The 18,495-nt window shown below is 38.6% G+C and overlaps 1 protein-coding gene across 1 annotated transcript in view; it reads left to right on the top strand.

Moving 5' to 3' along the window:
• LOC146615897 (axonemal central pair apparatus protein HYDIN-like) overlaps nt 1–18,495 on the top strand; it is a 48,215-nt gene that overhangs the window by 17,109 nt on the left and 12,611 nt on the right. Inside the window, exons 28-69 of the mRNA XM_085374035.1 lie at nt 90–220; nt 491–618; nt 943–1,079; nt 1,854–1,981; nt 2,089–2,202; nt 4,304–4,384; nt 4,517–4,666; nt 4,811–5,050; nt 5,399–5,528; nt 5,641–5,763; nt 5,978–6,148; nt 6,288–6,461; nt 7,175–7,347; nt 7,609–7,683; nt 7,844–8,027; nt 8,138–8,279; nt 9,285–9,411; nt 9,490–9,583; nt 9,708–9,799; nt 10,295–10,414; nt 10,705–10,866; nt 11,030–11,224; nt 11,357–11,557; nt 11,723–11,955; nt 12,048–12,230; nt 12,402–12,521; nt 12,606–12,765; nt 12,844–13,016; nt 13,209–13,407; nt 13,522–13,615; nt 14,032–14,125; nt 14,217–14,382; nt 14,465–14,547; nt 14,757–14,903; nt 15,067–15,157; nt 15,661–15,865; nt 16,050–16,282; nt 16,382–16,530; nt 16,692–16,887; nt 17,048–17,144; nt 17,619–17,858; nt 17,956–18,098. Coding sequence (XP_085230161.1) covers nt 90–220; nt 491–618; nt 943–1,079; nt 1,854–1,981; nt 2,089–2,202; nt 4,304–4,384; nt 4,517–4,666; nt 4,811–5,050; nt 5,399–5,528; nt 5,641–5,763; nt 5,978–6,148; nt 6,288–6,461; nt 7,175–7,347; nt 7,609–7,683; nt 7,844–8,027; nt 8,138–8,279; nt 9,285–9,411; nt 9,490–9,583; nt 9,708–9,799; nt 10,295–10,414; nt 10,705–10,866; nt 11,030–11,224; nt 11,357–11,557; nt 11,723–11,955; nt 12,048–12,230; nt 12,402–12,521; nt 12,606–12,765; nt 12,844–13,016; nt 13,209–13,407; nt 13,522–13,615; nt 14,032–14,125; nt 14,217–14,382; nt 14,465–14,547; nt 14,757–14,903; nt 15,067–15,157; nt 15,661–15,865; nt 16,050–16,282; nt 16,382–16,530; nt 16,692–16,887; nt 17,048–17,144; nt 17,619–17,858; nt 17,956–18,098 — 6,278 coding nt within the window. The remainder of the gene's footprint in view (nt 1–89; nt 221–490; nt 619–942; nt 1,080–1,853; nt 1,982–2,088; nt 2,203–4,303; nt 4,385–4,516; nt 4,667–4,810; nt 5,051–5,398; nt 5,529–5,640; nt 5,764–5,977; nt 6,149–6,287; nt 6,462–7,174; nt 7,348–7,608; nt 7,684–7,843; nt 8,028–8,137; nt 8,280–9,284; nt 9,412–9,489; nt 9,584–9,707; nt 9,800–10,294; nt 10,415–10,704; nt 10,867–11,029; nt 11,225–11,356; nt 11,558–11,722; nt 11,956–12,047; nt 12,231–12,401; nt 12,522–12,605; nt 12,766–12,843; nt 13,017–13,208; nt 13,408–13,521; nt 13,616–14,031; nt 14,126–14,216; nt 14,383–14,464; nt 14,548–14,756; nt 14,904–15,066; nt 15,158–15,660; nt 15,866–16,049; nt 16,283–16,381; nt 16,531–16,691; nt 16,888–17,047; nt 17,145–17,618; nt 17,859–17,955; nt 18,099–18,495) is intronic.

Below are 18,495 nucleotides of genomic sequence, written 5' to 3'. Positions count from 1 at the left end.
CAAACGGTCCATAATAGACCTCTATTGTGATAACAGTTCTTGAGACACAAATTCAACTTCTTATTTCTGCACTGTGATTTCTCTTACAGCGGAGGAGTGTTATAGTGACGTGTTACAGCAGGCCAGAACAGCTGTGGAGAAAGATGGAGTCAAAGAGAAGCTTATATATGAATTTACTGTTCGGGGAGGAGCAGCAACAGAGGCGACGCGCACACTCACAGTCAGTAACTTCATATTAGTGACACCTCACATTTTCTATACTTTTGTTGAGGATTAAGAAAAAATACCTATTAATATGTATGCTGACTTGATATTGTGGACATGTAGGGAATTTATGAGGATTTGTAGGGAAAATTAAGCACAAATAAAATCCCTTATTGCAGAGGTATTTGTAGATTGGTAAGGTTTGTTTGTTTCCTCTGTTGAGTTTTGAGTGTTTTTACCACTTCTTGCCTCCCCTGCTATTCTCTGTTCTCTCTTTGACCTCTAGTATGAAGATCTGCTTCACATGGAAATCGAACGATTGTTGGTCAAAAAAAATGCTCTTGCTGTGGCTAATAACTTGCTGGAGACTGAAGAACCACAAGAGTCCTTCAGAAAGTGGAACAAGCTAATAAAGTGTGTAAACACAACTACACACATGCATTTTGGTGACTCTGTTTTGAAGTGAGAACTGTGCTGGGGAATTTGTGACTGTTTAGCTTTTTTTACTTTGTGCACTCTTCATACGATGTCATTATATCTCATTGAAAGTCCACAAATCTATAATATAATGTATAAGATACTTCAGTTCAGTATACAAAGCAAAATTATATTTAGTAAAATTATAATACATATATTCTAAACATTTTTACAGACTTTAGTCTATAACAATAAGTTATATTGCTAACATGCTTGTTTGTGCCCAGTGTTTTATTCTTATTATTTAAATCTTTTTCCCAGGTTCCAACTCCCAGAGTACATTCTGGATTTTGGTTTTGTCATTCCTGGCAAAGTCGTGAGTCGTGCTGTGAAGGTCAGCAATAATGGATCAATACCTGTGTCTTTCCATCCCACTAACAAACATCTTGGGGACACAGGTAATGCAATGTTCTCCTACTTTTTCAGGTCATCATCGCTTTCTCTCTCTCTCTCTGTTAGACTAATTTACAAGAACAAAAGGAAAATAAACTTGATCTCTGATAACTCTAGAACAAAGATGAGGTAGCTGAACAAGTGACAGTTTTACCTAAAACCCTTAGATCGTTAAAGAAAGATTACAACAAGACACAAGGTTACAATCTTGGATGTGGATAGTTTGTTAAAGGCAGGCAAAGACAACCTGTGTTTTTTAAAATGCTTGAAATAAGGATTAGTGGGGTCAGGTTCATTGGTGAATCTAAATTGTCCGTAGGTGTGAATGTGAGTGTGAATGGTTGTCTGTCTCTCTGCATTAGCCCTGCATCAGGCTGGGAACCTGTCCAGGGTGTACCCTGCCTCTCATCCTGTGGTAGCTGGGATAGGCTCTCCAGCCCCCCTGCAACCTTGACAAGGATAAGCAGAAGAGAATGGATGGATGGATGGATGGATGGATGGAATAAGGATATGTTTGGAAGTGTATTTAAGACAACTGGCGCTGCTTTAAAGCAGCATCAAGTATTGATTTCTTATAGTTGTTTTTTTCTAGCTTAGGGTGTTCTGAAAGAAGATAATAGAAAATGTAGATTTGTAGCAGTTTTGAAACCATCTTCATGTCTAAAGCTTTTGTACACAGTGGTGAATTTAAGTATTCACCTCAAGTATAATTTTTTTTTAATTTCTCTTTAATTTAAATGATTTTAAAATAATTTATGACTCTTTTTGGTTCCTCACAGGTTTCACAGTAGACTTTGAAAGCATGAAGAACCAACCCCGTGATGAGACGAAGAGTTTCACAGTTAAATTTGACCCTCAAGGAGTCAACCTGGATTCGGGTTATACGAGTGCTATTCTCCCGATCCAGGTATACACAGGCTTACACCTGTACATGTCCACAAACTAAATTTGTGTCTTTTCACTCTCCCTCTATAAGTCATTTTGGATCTAAGAGGATTTTCTTTGCTGTTACAGGTCGCAGGTGGTCCAACGGTGCAAGTGCGACTGTGTGCAGTGGTAACCATGCCAGCTGTCACCATTTCCAGTGATACGATTCAATTTGACACTCTGCAGTGTGGCATGTGTCAGGTACACCATGATAACAATGGATGATGACTCTGTGAAAGTTCTTTTCTCTTCCTATTCCTTTCTCGTCTAATATTTAATTTGAAATACTTAGTAAGTCAAAAATTGCTGTGCCTTGAAAATATTTTCCAAGGCACAGCACATTTCCCCCATTCTTTCTTCTAATTCCACCATAATAAGCAAAAAGGCTTATTAGGCTTATTAAAACAATACAAAAAAAAGAGTACAAACAATATTTGTAGTGTATACAAAATTATTACAAAAATCAAGCAAACGATAATAGCGATTAGTTTTCACCATCTAAGTGTATAAATAAGGCTCAAATATTTATATTAACTCTCTGTCTGCGTTTTTTTTTGTTTTTAAGCTCTACTGTTATTCCATTGCATAAAAAAACCAAATTCACAACTTTAACTCATGTTTCATCTTTTTAATCCATCTTTTATATACTTTGTGTATAAATTGAATTTATTTTCTTCATTTGTGATTGGACTGAAAGATGTAGGTAGAATCATATAACCATCCACAGTCAGATGATACAGAGAACCAGTGGGTACTTTCATTCAAATACAGCACCTTTCAAGACAAAGATCACAAAGTGCTTCACAAAAAAACAATAAAAATTTAAAAACAAAAATAGAATAAAGAACGAGGTAACTAAATGCAAATCAGAAAGATGCAAATTTGCAAATTTCTCATCTCTATATTTCTTTTCTTGGACTTGAGCATCTTTATATAATTCACAGTCCTTAGTTATCATTACTGGGCCATGGTGCAGCCTTTTTCACATCATCTTTTATTTTAAATTTGCCTTTTTTACCAGTTCCCCCTTTAATTCAAGTTTCTTCTGATTGGCTGTTCCTCACAATTAACAGTATTGAACAGCAGGTAGGTACAGCTGTCAAGCACAGAGCTCTAACTGGGCTCACTGTGGTGCCCTCCTACATATAGTTACCAAGAAATTTATTTATTTATTTATTTTTTAATTTTATTTATTTAGGACAGTGCATGTTAATGAACATAAATGTAAAAAAAAAAAGACATGAATGTAAACATACCAGATTATAGCCAAAGGCTAATTTCCATCTGTTATCCTTAAGCATAAAAAATAGACATAATAATTCATAAAAATTCATCATTCATAATAAAAACTCCATCACCAAACTCACACATACACACCATTCTGTTCCCAAATAAAACATTAAAACTATACAACTCATACATGATCACACACTTGATTTGTCCATAACCAGTTTTTAGCCTTTGCCTTAAACAAGTTGAATGTCAAGCATTCTCTAACTGGTTGAGGAAGACTGTTCCACAGATGGCCACCCTTGACAGAGAGGACGTTCTGCCCAAATGCTGTCCGTCTGTGGGGTATAAACAAGTCTCCTCAGATTGTAGCTCGAGTGGTCCTGTCTGAGCTTTCTTTATGCCTAATGAACTGCTTTAGTGGTGGTGGAGCAAGCTAGTGTAAGACTTTATATATTAAACACACTCTTTTAAGTTTCACTAAGTTATTGAAGTTCAGTAATTTATGTTTTTTTAACACATGACAGTGGTGGTGGGAAGTCGGTTTTTTGTCAAGTAGTTTTAAACTTCTTTTATAAATGTTTTCAATAGTTTTAAGTGTTGTTGGACAAGCAAGTGACCAGGACGTCAAACAATAGTCCATATGAGAGATGATCATTGAGTAAAAATAAGTTTTTGCAACATTCATATTTAAATTATTACGTATATGATTAAAATTCCGATTATTAAATTTAAGTACCTCGGACACTTTATTTATGTGACTCTTGAAGGATAATGTTGGGTCTAGAATGACCCCAAGATATTTAAATTCTGGAGCTAATTCAAGCTCTACTCCATCCAGGAATATGTTTGACTGCTTCAAGTTTAAGGGGCGTTTTGAAAAATACATACAGACAGTTCCGGTAAATCAGTGAATTGTCAGACCTATACTGTACATTCGAACCTTTGGTATTCTAAAGGCATGAGTAAATCTCTTTAATTAAAACCAGTTTTAACTTGCAGTAATGCGATGTCATTATATTTAATGACATATTGTTGTGCAAAATGTAAGAATTTCTTTATAACCCAACAGATGAAGACAATACAGCTGCTGAACCATGAGTCTGTGCCGTGTCACTGGAGCATAGCTGAGGAGGTTAAGCCTTTTAAAAAGGTATGACTGTTGTTATTTTGTGGATAATATAAAAATGGAATCCACAGGCCATCTGTGTCGTGCCAAGAAAGATATCAGATAGAGAGAAATACAATAAATGTGATGCCTGCATTTGTTCTTGTTCTCACTCAGATCGATAAGTTCCTGCCCCTCTACAAGCGTAAAAAAGCCTGGCAGGAGCAGCGCCCACCTCCAGTGGTGTTTGAGATGTTTCCCTCCTCTGGTGTGCTGTCCCCTGGTGAACGGGTCAATGTCCACATAAAGTTCAAGCCTGCTGATGGGGTGAACTGCTTTTAATATTAGAACAATAACTGTTAGATATAATTAGTAGCATAACATCATACTGCTTAATCATGAAAAAGTAGCAAGAGAACGTGATATAAAATATGACAAAAGACCTACTGTTTTGCTCTATTTGTCTTTCAGTGTCCTTACAACAGACGGCTAGTGGTGCGAGTCGCTGACAGCACCCAGGAGGTGTTCATCACAGCTCAGGGTCAGGGTGAGGATCCACATCTCGAGTTCTGCCCTTCGGTACTCGAGCTGGGCCCTTGTCTCCCTGCCAGCACTGACGTTGAAGCTGAGGTTACAGTGAAAAACCCCTGTTCTTTCCCCATTGAGTTTTACTCCCTGGAGTTTGACACACAGTATCTCCAGGAAGAAGAGGTAGCACTTTTTTCCTAAAGTTTCAGAAATATTGTTGCAAATTTACTTTAAAATGAAGTGCATGATTTTTAAAGGCAAGGCTACAAGTGGTGTAGTAATATGAAGAGATTATGTGATTTCCTTTCATTGATAAAATATGGCATGATTAAAAAGGCATCAGAGAAAGAGACAAAGTAGAAATGCTGTGCAATGCAATTCTCATTGGGTAGTTTTCTTCCACTACAGTTAATCTCACACAGCTTTCCTGAATTAAATTATCTGTTTTTGTCTTTTGCATTATGTGGTGTCTCTAATAAGACATTTTTTTCTGGGTTTTTAACTGCCCTCTCTTCTCATGGTCACATGCAGATTCTGCGTTTGATGCAGGATTATAAAGACAACAGTGTGTTACTACTTCCTCCACGTGTCCCGGGAGAAGGGCTTCCCTCAGAACTGCTGGACTATTACAAGGAGTATTGCTCCAAGATGAAAGACGAAGGTATCTTTAAAGATACCTAAGCAGCTATTGATAATATACACACAGTTATGTCAGCACATATTTGTTTTAATGTCTGTCATAATGTCACTTTTAATTGATCTGTGTGCCCCAGAGCTGAAGGCAGGTACGGGTCATGACGATCAAAATGAAGACACACAGGGAGGAAAAAATAAGCCTAAACTAGATGAAGACCACCCAGAAATTAGAACTACAGGTGTGAAACCACCTGAAATGTGTAAGTACAGCAAGTTTCTTCTTTGTTGGTTCTCAGTCATCCAGGCTATGATCACCTTGAGTTGAAAGCAACAGGACTTCTTTGTAATGTCCTTTAAGATGTTTCACTTCTCATCTAGCAGTTCATAAAAAAATGCCATCAATTTTCAGACTTGTGTAATTTTCTTTGCAAACATTATTTTGCTTATAAAATTAACATTTAAATTCAAATTCAGTTTTCTCAGAATTGACCAGATTGGCGAGCAGCGAGAGTCTAAGACAGTTCGAGATGACCCCTATCTGCAGAGCAGTTGCCCGACATATGGGTGTTGACCTGTCACCTGAGGCTCTGATTGGACGCAACTGCAGAGGCATTGCTATTATCGTATATGGAGCCCCACTGACAGGTTTAAAAACACATTCTGCAATGAAAGAATTTAAATAACGATAGTGTATAAAACAATCATCCCCTGCTAGAGTCAGTTAACTTGATATAAAAGGTGTGTGTGTGTATGTGTGTGTATGTGTGTCTCTTTTTTTTTTCAGATAAGAGCAGCAGAGCAGCTGCTCTGGCACTTCGGTATGGAGCAGCGTGCCTCTGTGTTGATGATGTGGTTACAGATATGCTTTTAAATGGCACTTCACCAGTTAGCCTGACAGCAAGACAACTCTTTGACTTTGCTGCTACAGAGCATGCTCAGAAAAATGCTAAGGAAGCTGGTAAGCTGGAAGCTAGAAAGCAGCTTGTGATGGAAAAATGAATAACACCTTTAACTGGTCATTTTCAGTTTTAAGTAAACGGTTAAGAGCTGGGCTGCAGCGTGATTCAGCTGTCAAAGGAAAAGAGGGTGCGACCTGGGCAGATTGCCAGTTTATTGCATGGTCTGAAAAAAGCATCATCTTTAAAAACCGTCCCAAAACACAGATACATGTTTTAAAATCAGAAAGGTTTTAATATGGTTAGAAAACTGAAATTAAATTATGAATTTATCGTTGGTGTGAACAGGTCAAAACAAAAGACACAAAAAATAGCCTGATATCAGGCAGCAATACCAACTCTTTATAGCCTGACTCTCACATCTGCAACCAGGCAAACACAAAGAGGACAGAAGAGTAAACCTTCTCTATATGTGATTGTTGATTTTTATTAAACTGTTTTGTTTGTTTTTTCATTTAGCTAAACACATATTAATAGTTGTACTACAAAGTGATGAAGAAAATGTACACGGCAGTATAAAAACTCATCAGAATTTAGAAAATGGTCTAAAAATGAAAATTTCCTTGGGACTAAACCATTAGAACCTACACTTACTGTATCCTCTGCCGTAAATTAAATGAAGCTTACCCCCATCCTTAGAGATATTTCAGATCTTTTACAGTAAGGCTGGATACCATAGCAGAAGAGTAACTAAAAATTACCCACCTGCTACCAGGTCTGGTCATTGAGGAAACGTCTGGATCAGGACCCACAGCACCTCTTGAAGCCTCCGATCCAGATTCATCGCCTTTTATACTAAATACATCCAACCACTGTGAGGACAACAGTAGTGAAAATGACTCCAAGGCTCCCCTGATGACTGAAAATCAACACATTGTCCATTGTCTGGTACATTTTCTCAAAGTATCTCCGTATCTGTTGTCTTTGAGCTTTTCACAGGACTTTATTTTGTTTGTTTTTACTTTTTCTTTCTGTTTTAATGTATTTCTTTTCTCTATGAATTGGTGGTCTGGTCCTTGCTTTGCAGTTAAATAATTCATTTAAATTTCATTTCCTTTACACCTCTATACAAAACTATTGTATAAACTGTGAATACAGAGTAATTGTTACTCATAGAAAACCAATTTATTTAGTGTGATTTTGCTTCAGGGAGGAGATGTGACCACACTGAGGAGTCTGTTGCCTGAACATTTACTGGTTGATATCCTAGCAGAAAGATTTCAGGTGAGGTATTACATGGTGTGTATATACAGAAAAGTGCAAACTGAATAACTCTTAGCCAGTGCTGTGCAATAAATTGGCACAAATAAGGAATGTTTTCTCTGATGTTTCTCTAGTTATTTTCTAATTCTCTCTAATGTTGGTGCTTACGTTGTGATTACAGTTAAGCGATTGTTATCGTGGAATAGTGATTGATGGCCTGGACTCAGCGTACACTCGGGTTCCAGCGAGCACTCTGCAGGTTGTTCTCAAGGCCTTAAGTAACCGCAAACACATCTATTTGGTCAACTTATCTGACTCTTATACAGCCCTGAAGGCACGGGAAAGAGCTCAAAGCGAAGCTGAAGGTAAAATATTTACAGACAGAAATTCTTATACCTGTGAACAGAACTTATAGTTGTCACGTTTATGTATTGAATTGGATAAATGACCAAAACTGTGTGTGTGTGTGTTTCAGAGGCTCTGCAGAAGGAGAAAGCTGCCAAGGAGGAACAATGGCTGCAGGACATGGATGAGGAGGAGTATAATGCTCTGCCACAGGAGGTGAAGGAGCGCATCAACAAAAAACACAGAGAGGAATTCCGACAGCAGAAGTTCAGGTATTGACAATATTTATTTTTTTCAGTGAGGTTTTAATTTCTAGTTTTACCAAACTGCACAAAGTCAAAACTGATGTTTTAGCTTGATGAAATGGACACAGTCATCAATGGTATGATCAACATGCCTAGTGAGGCTCAGTTCTCTGGGTGAAAATGCCTTGTTGATGCCAGAGGTCAGAGGAGAATGTCCAAACTGCTTCAAGCTGATAGGAAGACAACAATAATTCAGATAACCACTTATTACAACCCAAGGTATGTAGAAAAATCGGGTCCGTCCTGCCTTGTATCAAGAGTTCAGGCTGACGGTGGTGTAATGGTATCAGGGGTATTTTCTCTTGTTCCCTAAGTACCAGCTGAGCATTGTTTAAACACCACGCACACACAAGCCTTTCTGATTGCTGTAGCTGTCCATGTCCATCCCTTTATGACCACAGTGACCACATCTGCTGAGGGCTGTTTCCAGCAGGATAACACACCATGTCACAGATCATAGAGCGTCTCAAACTGGTTTCTTGATGGTCTCCATGAAATTCATTTTATTTTACTCAAATAACTTTCCTAGTCACACAGTCTCTATCCAATATAGCAGCTTTGGAGTGAAAGCCGAATCAGATATGCAGCTGACAAATCTGCAGCAACTGTTTAATCTCTTTCATGTCAGTATGTCAGTAATAAATAATCAATACATAATATGTGCTTTAACATTTATATCAATAATGGTTTAGAATATGGCATAAGCCACTATAACCACATTTTGAGGTATTTGATGTCATTCATTTTCTGCTTAAACCAGTTATAGACTTAGATTTACTATATCTACCATGTAATAAAAGCCCTCATAGTGATCATAAATATAGAGACTTGAAACTACTTCTTGCTTCCTTCTACATCCAGGAATATTGTGCACAGTTTTATTTATGCTGAGCATGCACAGTTTCACTCAAATACCAGGAATATATTCAAGTTCAAATGAAGGTAACTAAAAACAATTCACTTGTGTGTAAGGGAGCAGATGGCGAAAGAGCTGGAAGAAAAGAGGCAACAGGAAGAGAACCAAAGGTTAAAAGAGGTGGGTGGAAAGAAGGACATTAAAGAACCATCAAGGAAGAAGAGCTTGCTGGGGGTAAAGCAGGTCTGTATCCAGTCTGAAGACCAGCAAATACAGAGAAAAATTAGAGCACTGAATTAATTTCTCCCCTTTCCTCTGTAGTCAACAGGGGCATTGAATGTGCTAAGGGCGTCTTCTGTTAACGACTCCAAAGAGCAATTAGGGGACACAAGAGAGCAATGTCATCTAAATGAAGGTGCAGACAAGTGTAAAAAAAACATGTAATATTTTATAAAATGTAATATAGAGCAAAAAATGAAACGGTTTATAGAGTGCAGCATAATCAGTTACTGAGTGACGTCTGGTCATTATTCCTACAGAGCATCATAGCAAAGAGGCCGATGATCCACAGAAGCAGACAGAAGGAACCACAGGTTCTCCTCAACCCACAGACACACTGGAGATAGACAAGGTAGATTAGAGCTTAGCAACGATGTCAACACACTCAACCCCAGTGCATTATTTAAAATGGTAGATATGTATAGCAGACTAATTACCTACTTTGTAACTTACTGGAGTTTTTATACTGCATGTTTGGGATACATTATTTCATAAGATTGTGTAATGTTATACAACAAATCAGATATGAGGAATGATGGAATAATAAATAATAAATCTTACTATTTTAACAACATGTCTGATTTTTTTCAAGTATGTTTTGAATACTTACTTGATTTTAATTTGAGAAAAAAGGGATTCAAGAAACAAAAGTACTTCTTGTAGGCCTATCTGTTACTATGTGTGCTGTGAAATCTTCAGCTTCTCTTACTTTAGTTTTTAAAACCACTCAATGAAGAATTAATGATTTACTCTGCAATCCAGTGTCTTGCATTCTGCACAGGATCTAATTACATTAAAGTATTTAATTTTGCTTTTATATCCAACATGAATCATGTGTTGTTGCCAGAATACAGAAACTGTAAATGTGAAGAGTGCAGGAGAAGAAAAAGAGTTGAAAGATGGAAAACAAGCAGGGGAGAGGAATCAAAAAGACAGAGCAAGAAGACAGGGCTTACCTGCTGGGAAGGTTTGTACAAATATGCCATTTAAGGGCTCTTTGTTAAGTCAATAACATAAAATCTGAGGCCTGTATTACAAAGCAGGATTTAGTCCAAGTAACTTTGGGTCCAATCCTGGGTTTCCATACTTCTCATTCAGATGCTTCGTACTCACCTTGGTAACTTATGCTGTAAACCTAACCTGTTCTGGTGCACATTATGTTCTACATTAGAGGTTAACAGACTCACATCATTGCCTACTAACCATTCAAGTGCCACCATTCCTTCATTCTCCATTGCTCACCATACCCCCATTCAGTCCCGGGTGGAGAACCTGCAGTCTAAGTTCTGTCAATACGAGGAGAGCCAAGCCCTGGTGGAGCATATCCTGCAGCACTGGGACCGGCGCCGGGGATTGTTGTTGGTCCCACTCCCCACTGAAGATGCTTTAGGGTCAGCTGAAGTTACAACAGAGAAGCAGGTGTGTTAGCTGGCCAACACACCTGGTGGTCCTCCACCAGGTGGCCCTCCAATCCCTCCTTTTTTTTTTTTAACTTAAATGTAAGACTGCTTGGAAAATTGGAAAGGTGTGCTATAATTCTTTATCCTTGTTTGAATCCAAAATATTTTTTCCATCTACACAGTCCTCTGCTGATAAGAAGAGCAGGAGAGTCAGTAACAAGCTCATATCACCTTTGCACAGTCAAATAGCAGGACTGTCAGAAGCAGAGAAGGCAGACGACAAGGCATCTCCTCTGGACATTCCATATATTGTGTTAAATGTAACAGAAAAAGACTACATGAGCATCATAAGCAGCTCTTTGCCTGCCCTAGATGAGGTATAGCATCATTTCACAGATCTTTCATTTTTATAAAATTATTAATTATGTTTCTGTTGAAAATGAAATTATTCTTTCATAAGTTTAAGATGAATTCCTAATCTATTTTCTTTTCTGCTTTGGTCTCATTAGGTGTTGGATGATTTAGGGATAGGTCCTAGTGGCCCTCCAATCCCTCCTTCTGTCACCTTCTCTGTCGTTCCTTTTCCCAAAAAACGAGAGCAAGCTAAACTAGAACAGACCTGTTTCACCTTCCTGGTTCCTTCAGGGCTGGATGAAAAGGACAAGGACAAGAAAGAGGACGAGCTGCAAGCATCCGTTTTAAAGTTATCGGTAATGTCTAAACAAAAAAAATCATTCTTAATTTGAGGCAAAATCTGAAACACAAGCAACATGGACCTCATGTCCATTTAACCCACACAAGCTTATTTTGGTGTTAAAAGCATGAAATTTTAGGTTTTTAAGTCAGAACACTGTTTGTCTGCTGTTTTTGTAAAGGAAGAGGCAACAGGCTCTAAAGGTCATGGCAAGGCCACCATTAAGGACAGCACAGTGGCGAAGGACAAGGATAAAACGGGCCGAGAGATTCACAGGAGCAAGAAACAGACTTCCGCCAAAACAAAAGCACAGGGACCAGAGCGTCTCGGGTCACGTTCGCATGCCTCCTTCCACCCCGAGGACACTGACCAGGAAGAACATCAAGCAAGCTTGGAACAAAAACGCAGCCATATGTAAGACGTACTGCAGAATCACTAATGTTCATTAGTGTTTTTTAATTTGTTGTTGGTGCTGCTTGTCTGAATGTGTGCTTGTATGCATTTAGTCTGACAGCATTTCGCTGGGTTGTGCCAGCTGGCGGTGAGGTGGTACTCAAGATCTGGTTCTACTCAGAGTCACCAGGAACTTTTAAACATACCTTCAACTTTGAGATAGTCGGGACCCGGAGACTCAACCAGCTCATCTGCAGAGGAGTTTCTACTTATCCTTCCATCAGCAGTGATTACATGTCAGTCTGCATAGTGTGATGAACTAATGTAGTGAAATAACTGCAAACGGGGAGGTTGTAGTTGGCGTGTTGTGTTCTGCCTCACTTTGTAAAAATCTAGATCTATTTTTCACAGATGAATTAAGTTTGAAGCTTTTTAATAGTCTGACTTTTTGTGTGTGATTTCCACAGGACTGTGTTTCCCCACAGTAAGAAAGTCACTCAAACTAAAGAGGGGCTTCTGAAGACCTATGTAATTAAACCTGGATACTTTGAGTTTGGACCTTTGCTCTGTGGCAAGACCAGAGACAGGTGAGAGGCAGAACGATGGCTATAAATGGTTTCATGTGGTTGTGGCTTTCTTTGTATTTACAGATTCACGTGTGTGTTTTCTAGATACAAGGAAAACAGGTACCCCGAGAACTCAGAGAAGCTGGTGATTCACAATAACTCATGTCTGGAGGCTGAGGTCCAATTCAGTTTCAAGCATGATACGCAGGCCACCACATATCTGTTGGACCCCCCAGCCATGACCCTCAAACCGAACCAGAAACAGGTAGAATAGCACTAATGCTGTCTGATAATTTTACTCTACTTTCTCTACTTACATTTAAATACTTTTCCACCCTACAAGGAGTTGACGCTTTGGTCGTACCCAACAAAAGTAGGAAAAATGAAGGACGGCTTGATTTGCCAGATCAAAGACAATCCTGAGCTTGTGGTCATTGAGCTTTCGTGCTGGGGCGTTCGGCCAGAGTTGGAGTTGGAAAGCAAGCATTTGCACTTTGACAGGATTTTGCTGCACAGGTACCAACATATACCGCAGTAATTCAGGGAACACGGATAACTATTGCTCAGTTTACAGATTCAAAAGTGAATTTGAAAAAAAAAAAACCATGAAGAATTTTCTCAAAAGAAAGGAGCTTCAATGATAAAATATGCCACAGTGGATAATTTGGGATTTCTCTCTCTTCACCCAACCTTTTTTATCCTGCCCAGGAGGGACAGCCGCAGCATTATGATGTATAATAAGACAGCTCTGCCAGTGTCCTGGAGATTGCAGGGTGTGGAAGAGTTGGGTGATGAGTTCACTGTGCCACAAGATCAGGGCATCATCTCACCTAACTCTTCTTTCCCTTTGAGCTTGCGCTTCAGAGCCCGAAGGCCACTCAATATTAAGAGAATCTTGCGTCTGGAGGTAGAGTACAACCAGAGCAGTACTCATGCTGTAGTTAATAAATAACATGAAATAAATGAATATATTATAGACATGTTATACACACAGAAGTACATCATGTGGGTTTTTTTCCAGGTAGCCGATGTGGAGAAAATCCTAGGTGTTGTATACACTGAAAATATTCAGGTTACTGCCGAAGCCTATGACGTGGACCTGGAAATCAGTCCAGGTACAAATGAAACAGCTTTTCGTTTAAATGTGAAAGTGAATGTGGGCCTTTTATTGATTTAAATGCAGTAAACAATCCGATTTTGACCATTTTGAACCTGCACTTCCATTCTCCACATTTTATGCAAAAGAAGGAGTCACATAAAAATGATATTTAAGTTGAAAAAATGTAACAAGGATGTTACAGTAACTGAAAATCCATCATACAGACATTGTTATATACATTTATATTTCCTTAAATAATGAAAATTAAGTAGAGCTGCCTTTTTATCATGAGGAAATATTTTTGTCACAGAGAACCGGCATCTAACGCAGCTAAGGACCATTAACAGATAGCACTGCAAAATGACTGACTGAGTGGGTGGCAGGATATAATAACCACCAATAATGTACTACATGCTCATGTTTCTATGTCAGATGGCTGTCTTAATTTTGGAACCATCAGAGTCTTTGAGGATGTCAGACTGTCACTCAGATTGAAAAACCAAGGAAAATATGAAGTATCTTACAAGTGAGTTTAAACTGATAGTTTTTGCAATATTTTATTCATATAAAGGTTTTCATGGAACGGTCATTTAATTTTATTGTTCTCTTATCACAAGGTTTAATGTTGAGCAGACAGACCCAGCGCAGCCAGACCTAAACTCCATTTTCAAAGTGTCTCCTCAGTGTGGTAGTCTGATGCCCAACAAGCCCGCAACAGTGAACATCCTCTTCAAACCTGATGTGGAAGTGTTCATTAAAGACCAACCTATCCTGCCTTGCCAGGTTCGATCCATAAAAAGTAAAAACTTTATTTAAAAGATTTAAATAATTGATAGCTGACACTGAGTGAGCTAATCTTTTGCAGGTGATTGAACCGAGCATTGGGACAGGAGGAGAAACTGTAGCTATCGTGGCGATCAGGGTTTCAGCCCGATCTGTTTTCACCAGGTGAAGGCCGATTCACGCTTTCACTAATTCTGCACTATTAATATATTATTTATTAATAGTGCAGAAACATTATTGTATTATCGTATTATAGTATAGAATTTGAAAAACTGTGTTTCTTTCATCTCATTTCCAGCCTCTTATTTTGCTCATATGAAGCAGCTTAGCAGTTGTTTTTTTGTTTTTGGTGTTTTATGTTCGTCTCTCTTCAGGTACAAGATCACACCTTCATCCGACTTGAACTTTGGTCCTCTGATCTATGGCAACAAGAAAAGCCAAAGCTTCACCATAGAAAACAATGGGGTCTTTGAGGCCTCTTTCACCATCTGCCGCATGATCACAGATCCCGTGAGGACAGGGTAGGCCAACAGAACACACGAAAACAACACATCCAGCACATGTTATTTTAAAGATATTTTATTTGCTCCACCATTTTTAGTTTTAGTGTTCACAAAACAAAATTTTGTAACATTTATTGTTAATAAATTGTGTATTTTTTTTCTCTTTACATTCTGGTCTCAGGGGTCCAGGTAAGACTATATCAAGAGAGACCCTTTCAGGGAGGCCCAATGCTGCCAAAATACCACCAGAATCCTTTCAGAGTTTTCTTCAGGTGAGAGAACACTGGTGAATTTCACACCAGTGACAGTGCCTGATAGATGGTCCTGTTTGTGGTTTTACAGTCATTGGACTCTTCATTAATTTTCTTAGAGTTACATTTTCTGTTTATTTTGAGATTAGTCAAGCTAATAATTAACACATGAATAATCACAAAACAGTCCTGACATTTTTTCTTTCAGTTCCTTTGAGTTGTTATGGATTTACAAAAGTAAAACAGACAAAATAGACACTGAAAAGGTCTATAAAGTGAATTAATAAGAAACACGATAAAACCCCTTAATTTTAACAGGGAAGCAATACAAAAAACGGTGATGATGGTCATGAAATAAAATTGTGTATAATTTAGTGTCTTTGATTTTTATGCTTAATAGTTTGTAAAGCAAAATAAACTAAATTCTGCTCTTTGACATTAAATTTGATTTCTTTTTGTAAGTACTCCTTTCAGTATTCTCATCACCTCTCCTTGCTTCTTCTGATTTTCCTGAATTCTTCCAGAATCGCCTCAGCGTGGGTATGTTCTCAGTGTCTCCCTGCATTGGGAGCCTACAGCCAGGGTCTCAGCAGCTGGTGACAGTGGACTGTGCAGCTGAACAGCTGGGCAGGTGGAGCCAGGGTCTGCACATTGACATCATTGGGCGTGACCCCTCAGACCATCCTGATGGCATACCCTACACACTGCTGGCTGAAGTCTGCAAGCCAGGTGAGAGCTGCATGATTCTTTTTTGATCAGTAAAGCTGGTCAGGCTCAGCTCTACAGTCCTGAAATTACCAAAGGCATGTTAAAAAGATTTTTGATCAAAGATCAAATTCTGTTCTAAACTTACTGCTAGCCGTTCTTTGACTTAAATCATATTATATCTAGCTCTTTTTTTTTTGGTTTCTAGGCATAGTATTGGATATGGCCTCCATCTTTGAGGAACACCATCTGTGCTGCAGCAGTAGCCAGCTTTCTTCAGAGCAGTTTTGCAATGCTAAAGGGATTTTTGTGCTGGATGAAAATAAGTTTATCTTCAACAAAATCCTGGTGGGTCAAACCAGCCGAGCTCGCTTCAAACTCACCAACAGCAGCAAGGTCCCCTGCATGCTCAGCTTGGCCATCAGAAGTGCTGGGCCTAAGGTGAAGTGTTTAAAGTCACAAGGATAAATGTATATCGGACTGTTTCTGTCTATCATAATGTAGGTAGAAGTTTGAGTCTAAAATATGTATGTTTTACAGTCATCCCGACACATTGAGGTCTTTGACTTGCCTGTGACAACACTGAGCATTCCCAGCCTCTCGCACGCGTTTGCTGTTGTCACCTTCACACCTCAGGCAATGCAGCATTACAGTGTTGTGTTTGAGGCCAAGGTGGAGGGAAGTGGAAGGTAAAGAAGCAAATGACTGTGTATGCCACTGCGGTGTTGTCTTTAGTTTTTCTATCCCTTTTTTAATCCCTGTTACTACTGTATATAATAACAATAACAGCACCGGTTGTTTTCTGCTGCTGACTTCTCCCACCCTGCTCTCTTCTCTCTGCTGGATTAAGAGTGACACCCACAATTAAGACCAGCGTGCTGGAGTTTGACCTTTTGGGACAAGGCACTCTGCCCAGTGTTTGTGTGGTACGTCCAGGTCTGAGGAGCAGTAAAGGAAGCCCAGTGCTGCACTTCAGACGGGTACCAGTAGGGCGCAGACATATCCGACCCCTGGTGCTGTTAAATAATGGAAATGTTCCAGCTGAGGTGAGAAGAAGGAAATTTGTCTGTTTATCCATTTTAAATTCAGTAAAACCAAATTATACCAAAATATAAATATTATTATTTACAATGCATTCAGAAACATAACAAACAGTCTAGGTAGGATTTCATGAATAATGAATGTGTTTTCTGAAAATGTGTATAGGTCCAGATTGACATGCTGGATGAGCATGGTGTGTTCACCCTAAAAGCTGCGTCTGACAACATTAACGCCTCAGTGGACTCCACACAGCGTGCTTCAGGTAAATAAAACTTGTATTTGTGAAACAACACCTACAGAAAAGTGCACTGTAATTTTAACTGTAATGTTTTAATGCTCGTTTTACCACGGCACTCTGAAAATACAGCTGACATTTCTTTAATCTAAGTCTGAGTTCTTAAGGCTGTAGTGTGACTTTCTCTCCTAAGTGGCCATCTTAACATTGCTGGGTACTGTCTTACATATTGTTGTAACTATTCATCGCATTAGCTGGCAGTTCTTTATAGTCCATGAGCATCAACGTGACCTTATTGCAAGAACTTCCCATTCAATTTATGTCCCAATTTATGATTTATAGATCCTAACCGACATGACTCGGTTTTACCCTGTCTTTTCTTTGAGGTCAAGTGTGATCTTGTTTTAGTTTAACAAATGCACTGAAAACTAGTGGGTGAGGCTTTAAACCATTCACACTTCCCACTCCTCAATGGTTTCTGACATTTTTCCTTCTCCACAGAGCACAAATCGGTGCACAGAGTAAACCTAAAGCTGAAGAGTAATGAACCAGTGGAGATTGAGGTTGGCTTCTGCTCTGATAAACCCTTGAATGTCAAGGAAAAAATGTCACTGCAAGTGAAGGACAACCAGCAGAGCAACACTACAATAGAAGTAACAGGAGAGGCTTACCAGCCAATCGTCTCTCTAGATCACATCAGCAGGTCGTTGCAGGATATAGATCATGAAGATGAAAAAGAAGGTATGGCATAAGATTTTTTTACAAAACCTCCTAATCTTGTGATTTAGTTCAACAGAAGCTTGAGTCTTTTATTAAAGACCTAATTTCTCATTTATAGGTAATTATGAGGTGCTGGATTTTGGTGACTGCCATGTAAACGTTCCATACAAAGAAAGTTTTACTATGACCAACCACAGCAGCAGCCAGGTGCTGAGGTTTGAGTGGCCCCCTAGTGGACCTCATGTCAGCTTTTCACCACAGGTAAAATATCAACAAAGTGGCAGAGGCTGTCAAAACTGTTAAATGGTGGAGCCAAAAAATACTTTTTCATAGCAGTGATAAAATGTGCATTGTCAAAAGTCGCTGGTTAGTTTGGCATTATTTTTGAAACAAAATAATGCCTCAGTGCAATCAGCATTTCTCTTGTGCAATAATTAAATAATTTGTGGTTTTAAATATGTACCAATGACTTTATATTCATTTATTTATTATACTTGCTCTTTTTTAAACTTTGTATTGATGTTTTTTTTGTTTTTATGTGAGCTTGTGCAACATAATTTCGTTCTGCGTTGAATATTTGAGGTAGTGCTGACAATGACAATAAAAAAAATCTTGAATCAAACCAGCATCAACAAATAGTAAATACAGCTATAGACAT

The sequence above is a fragment of the Diplotaxodon limnothrissa genome, linkage group LG16 (genome assembly GCF_057381915.1).
Source record: "Diplotaxodon limnothrissa isolate DT_005_m linkage group LG16, D_limnothrissa_male_GT1.1, whole genome shotgun sequence".
Lineage (NCBI taxonomy): Eukaryota > Metazoa > Chordata > Actinopteri > Cichliformes > Cichlidae > Diplotaxodon > Diplotaxodon limnothrissa.
Note: the sequence above shows the minus strand (reverse complement) of the source record. Positions and strands in the feature narration are given on the sequence as shown.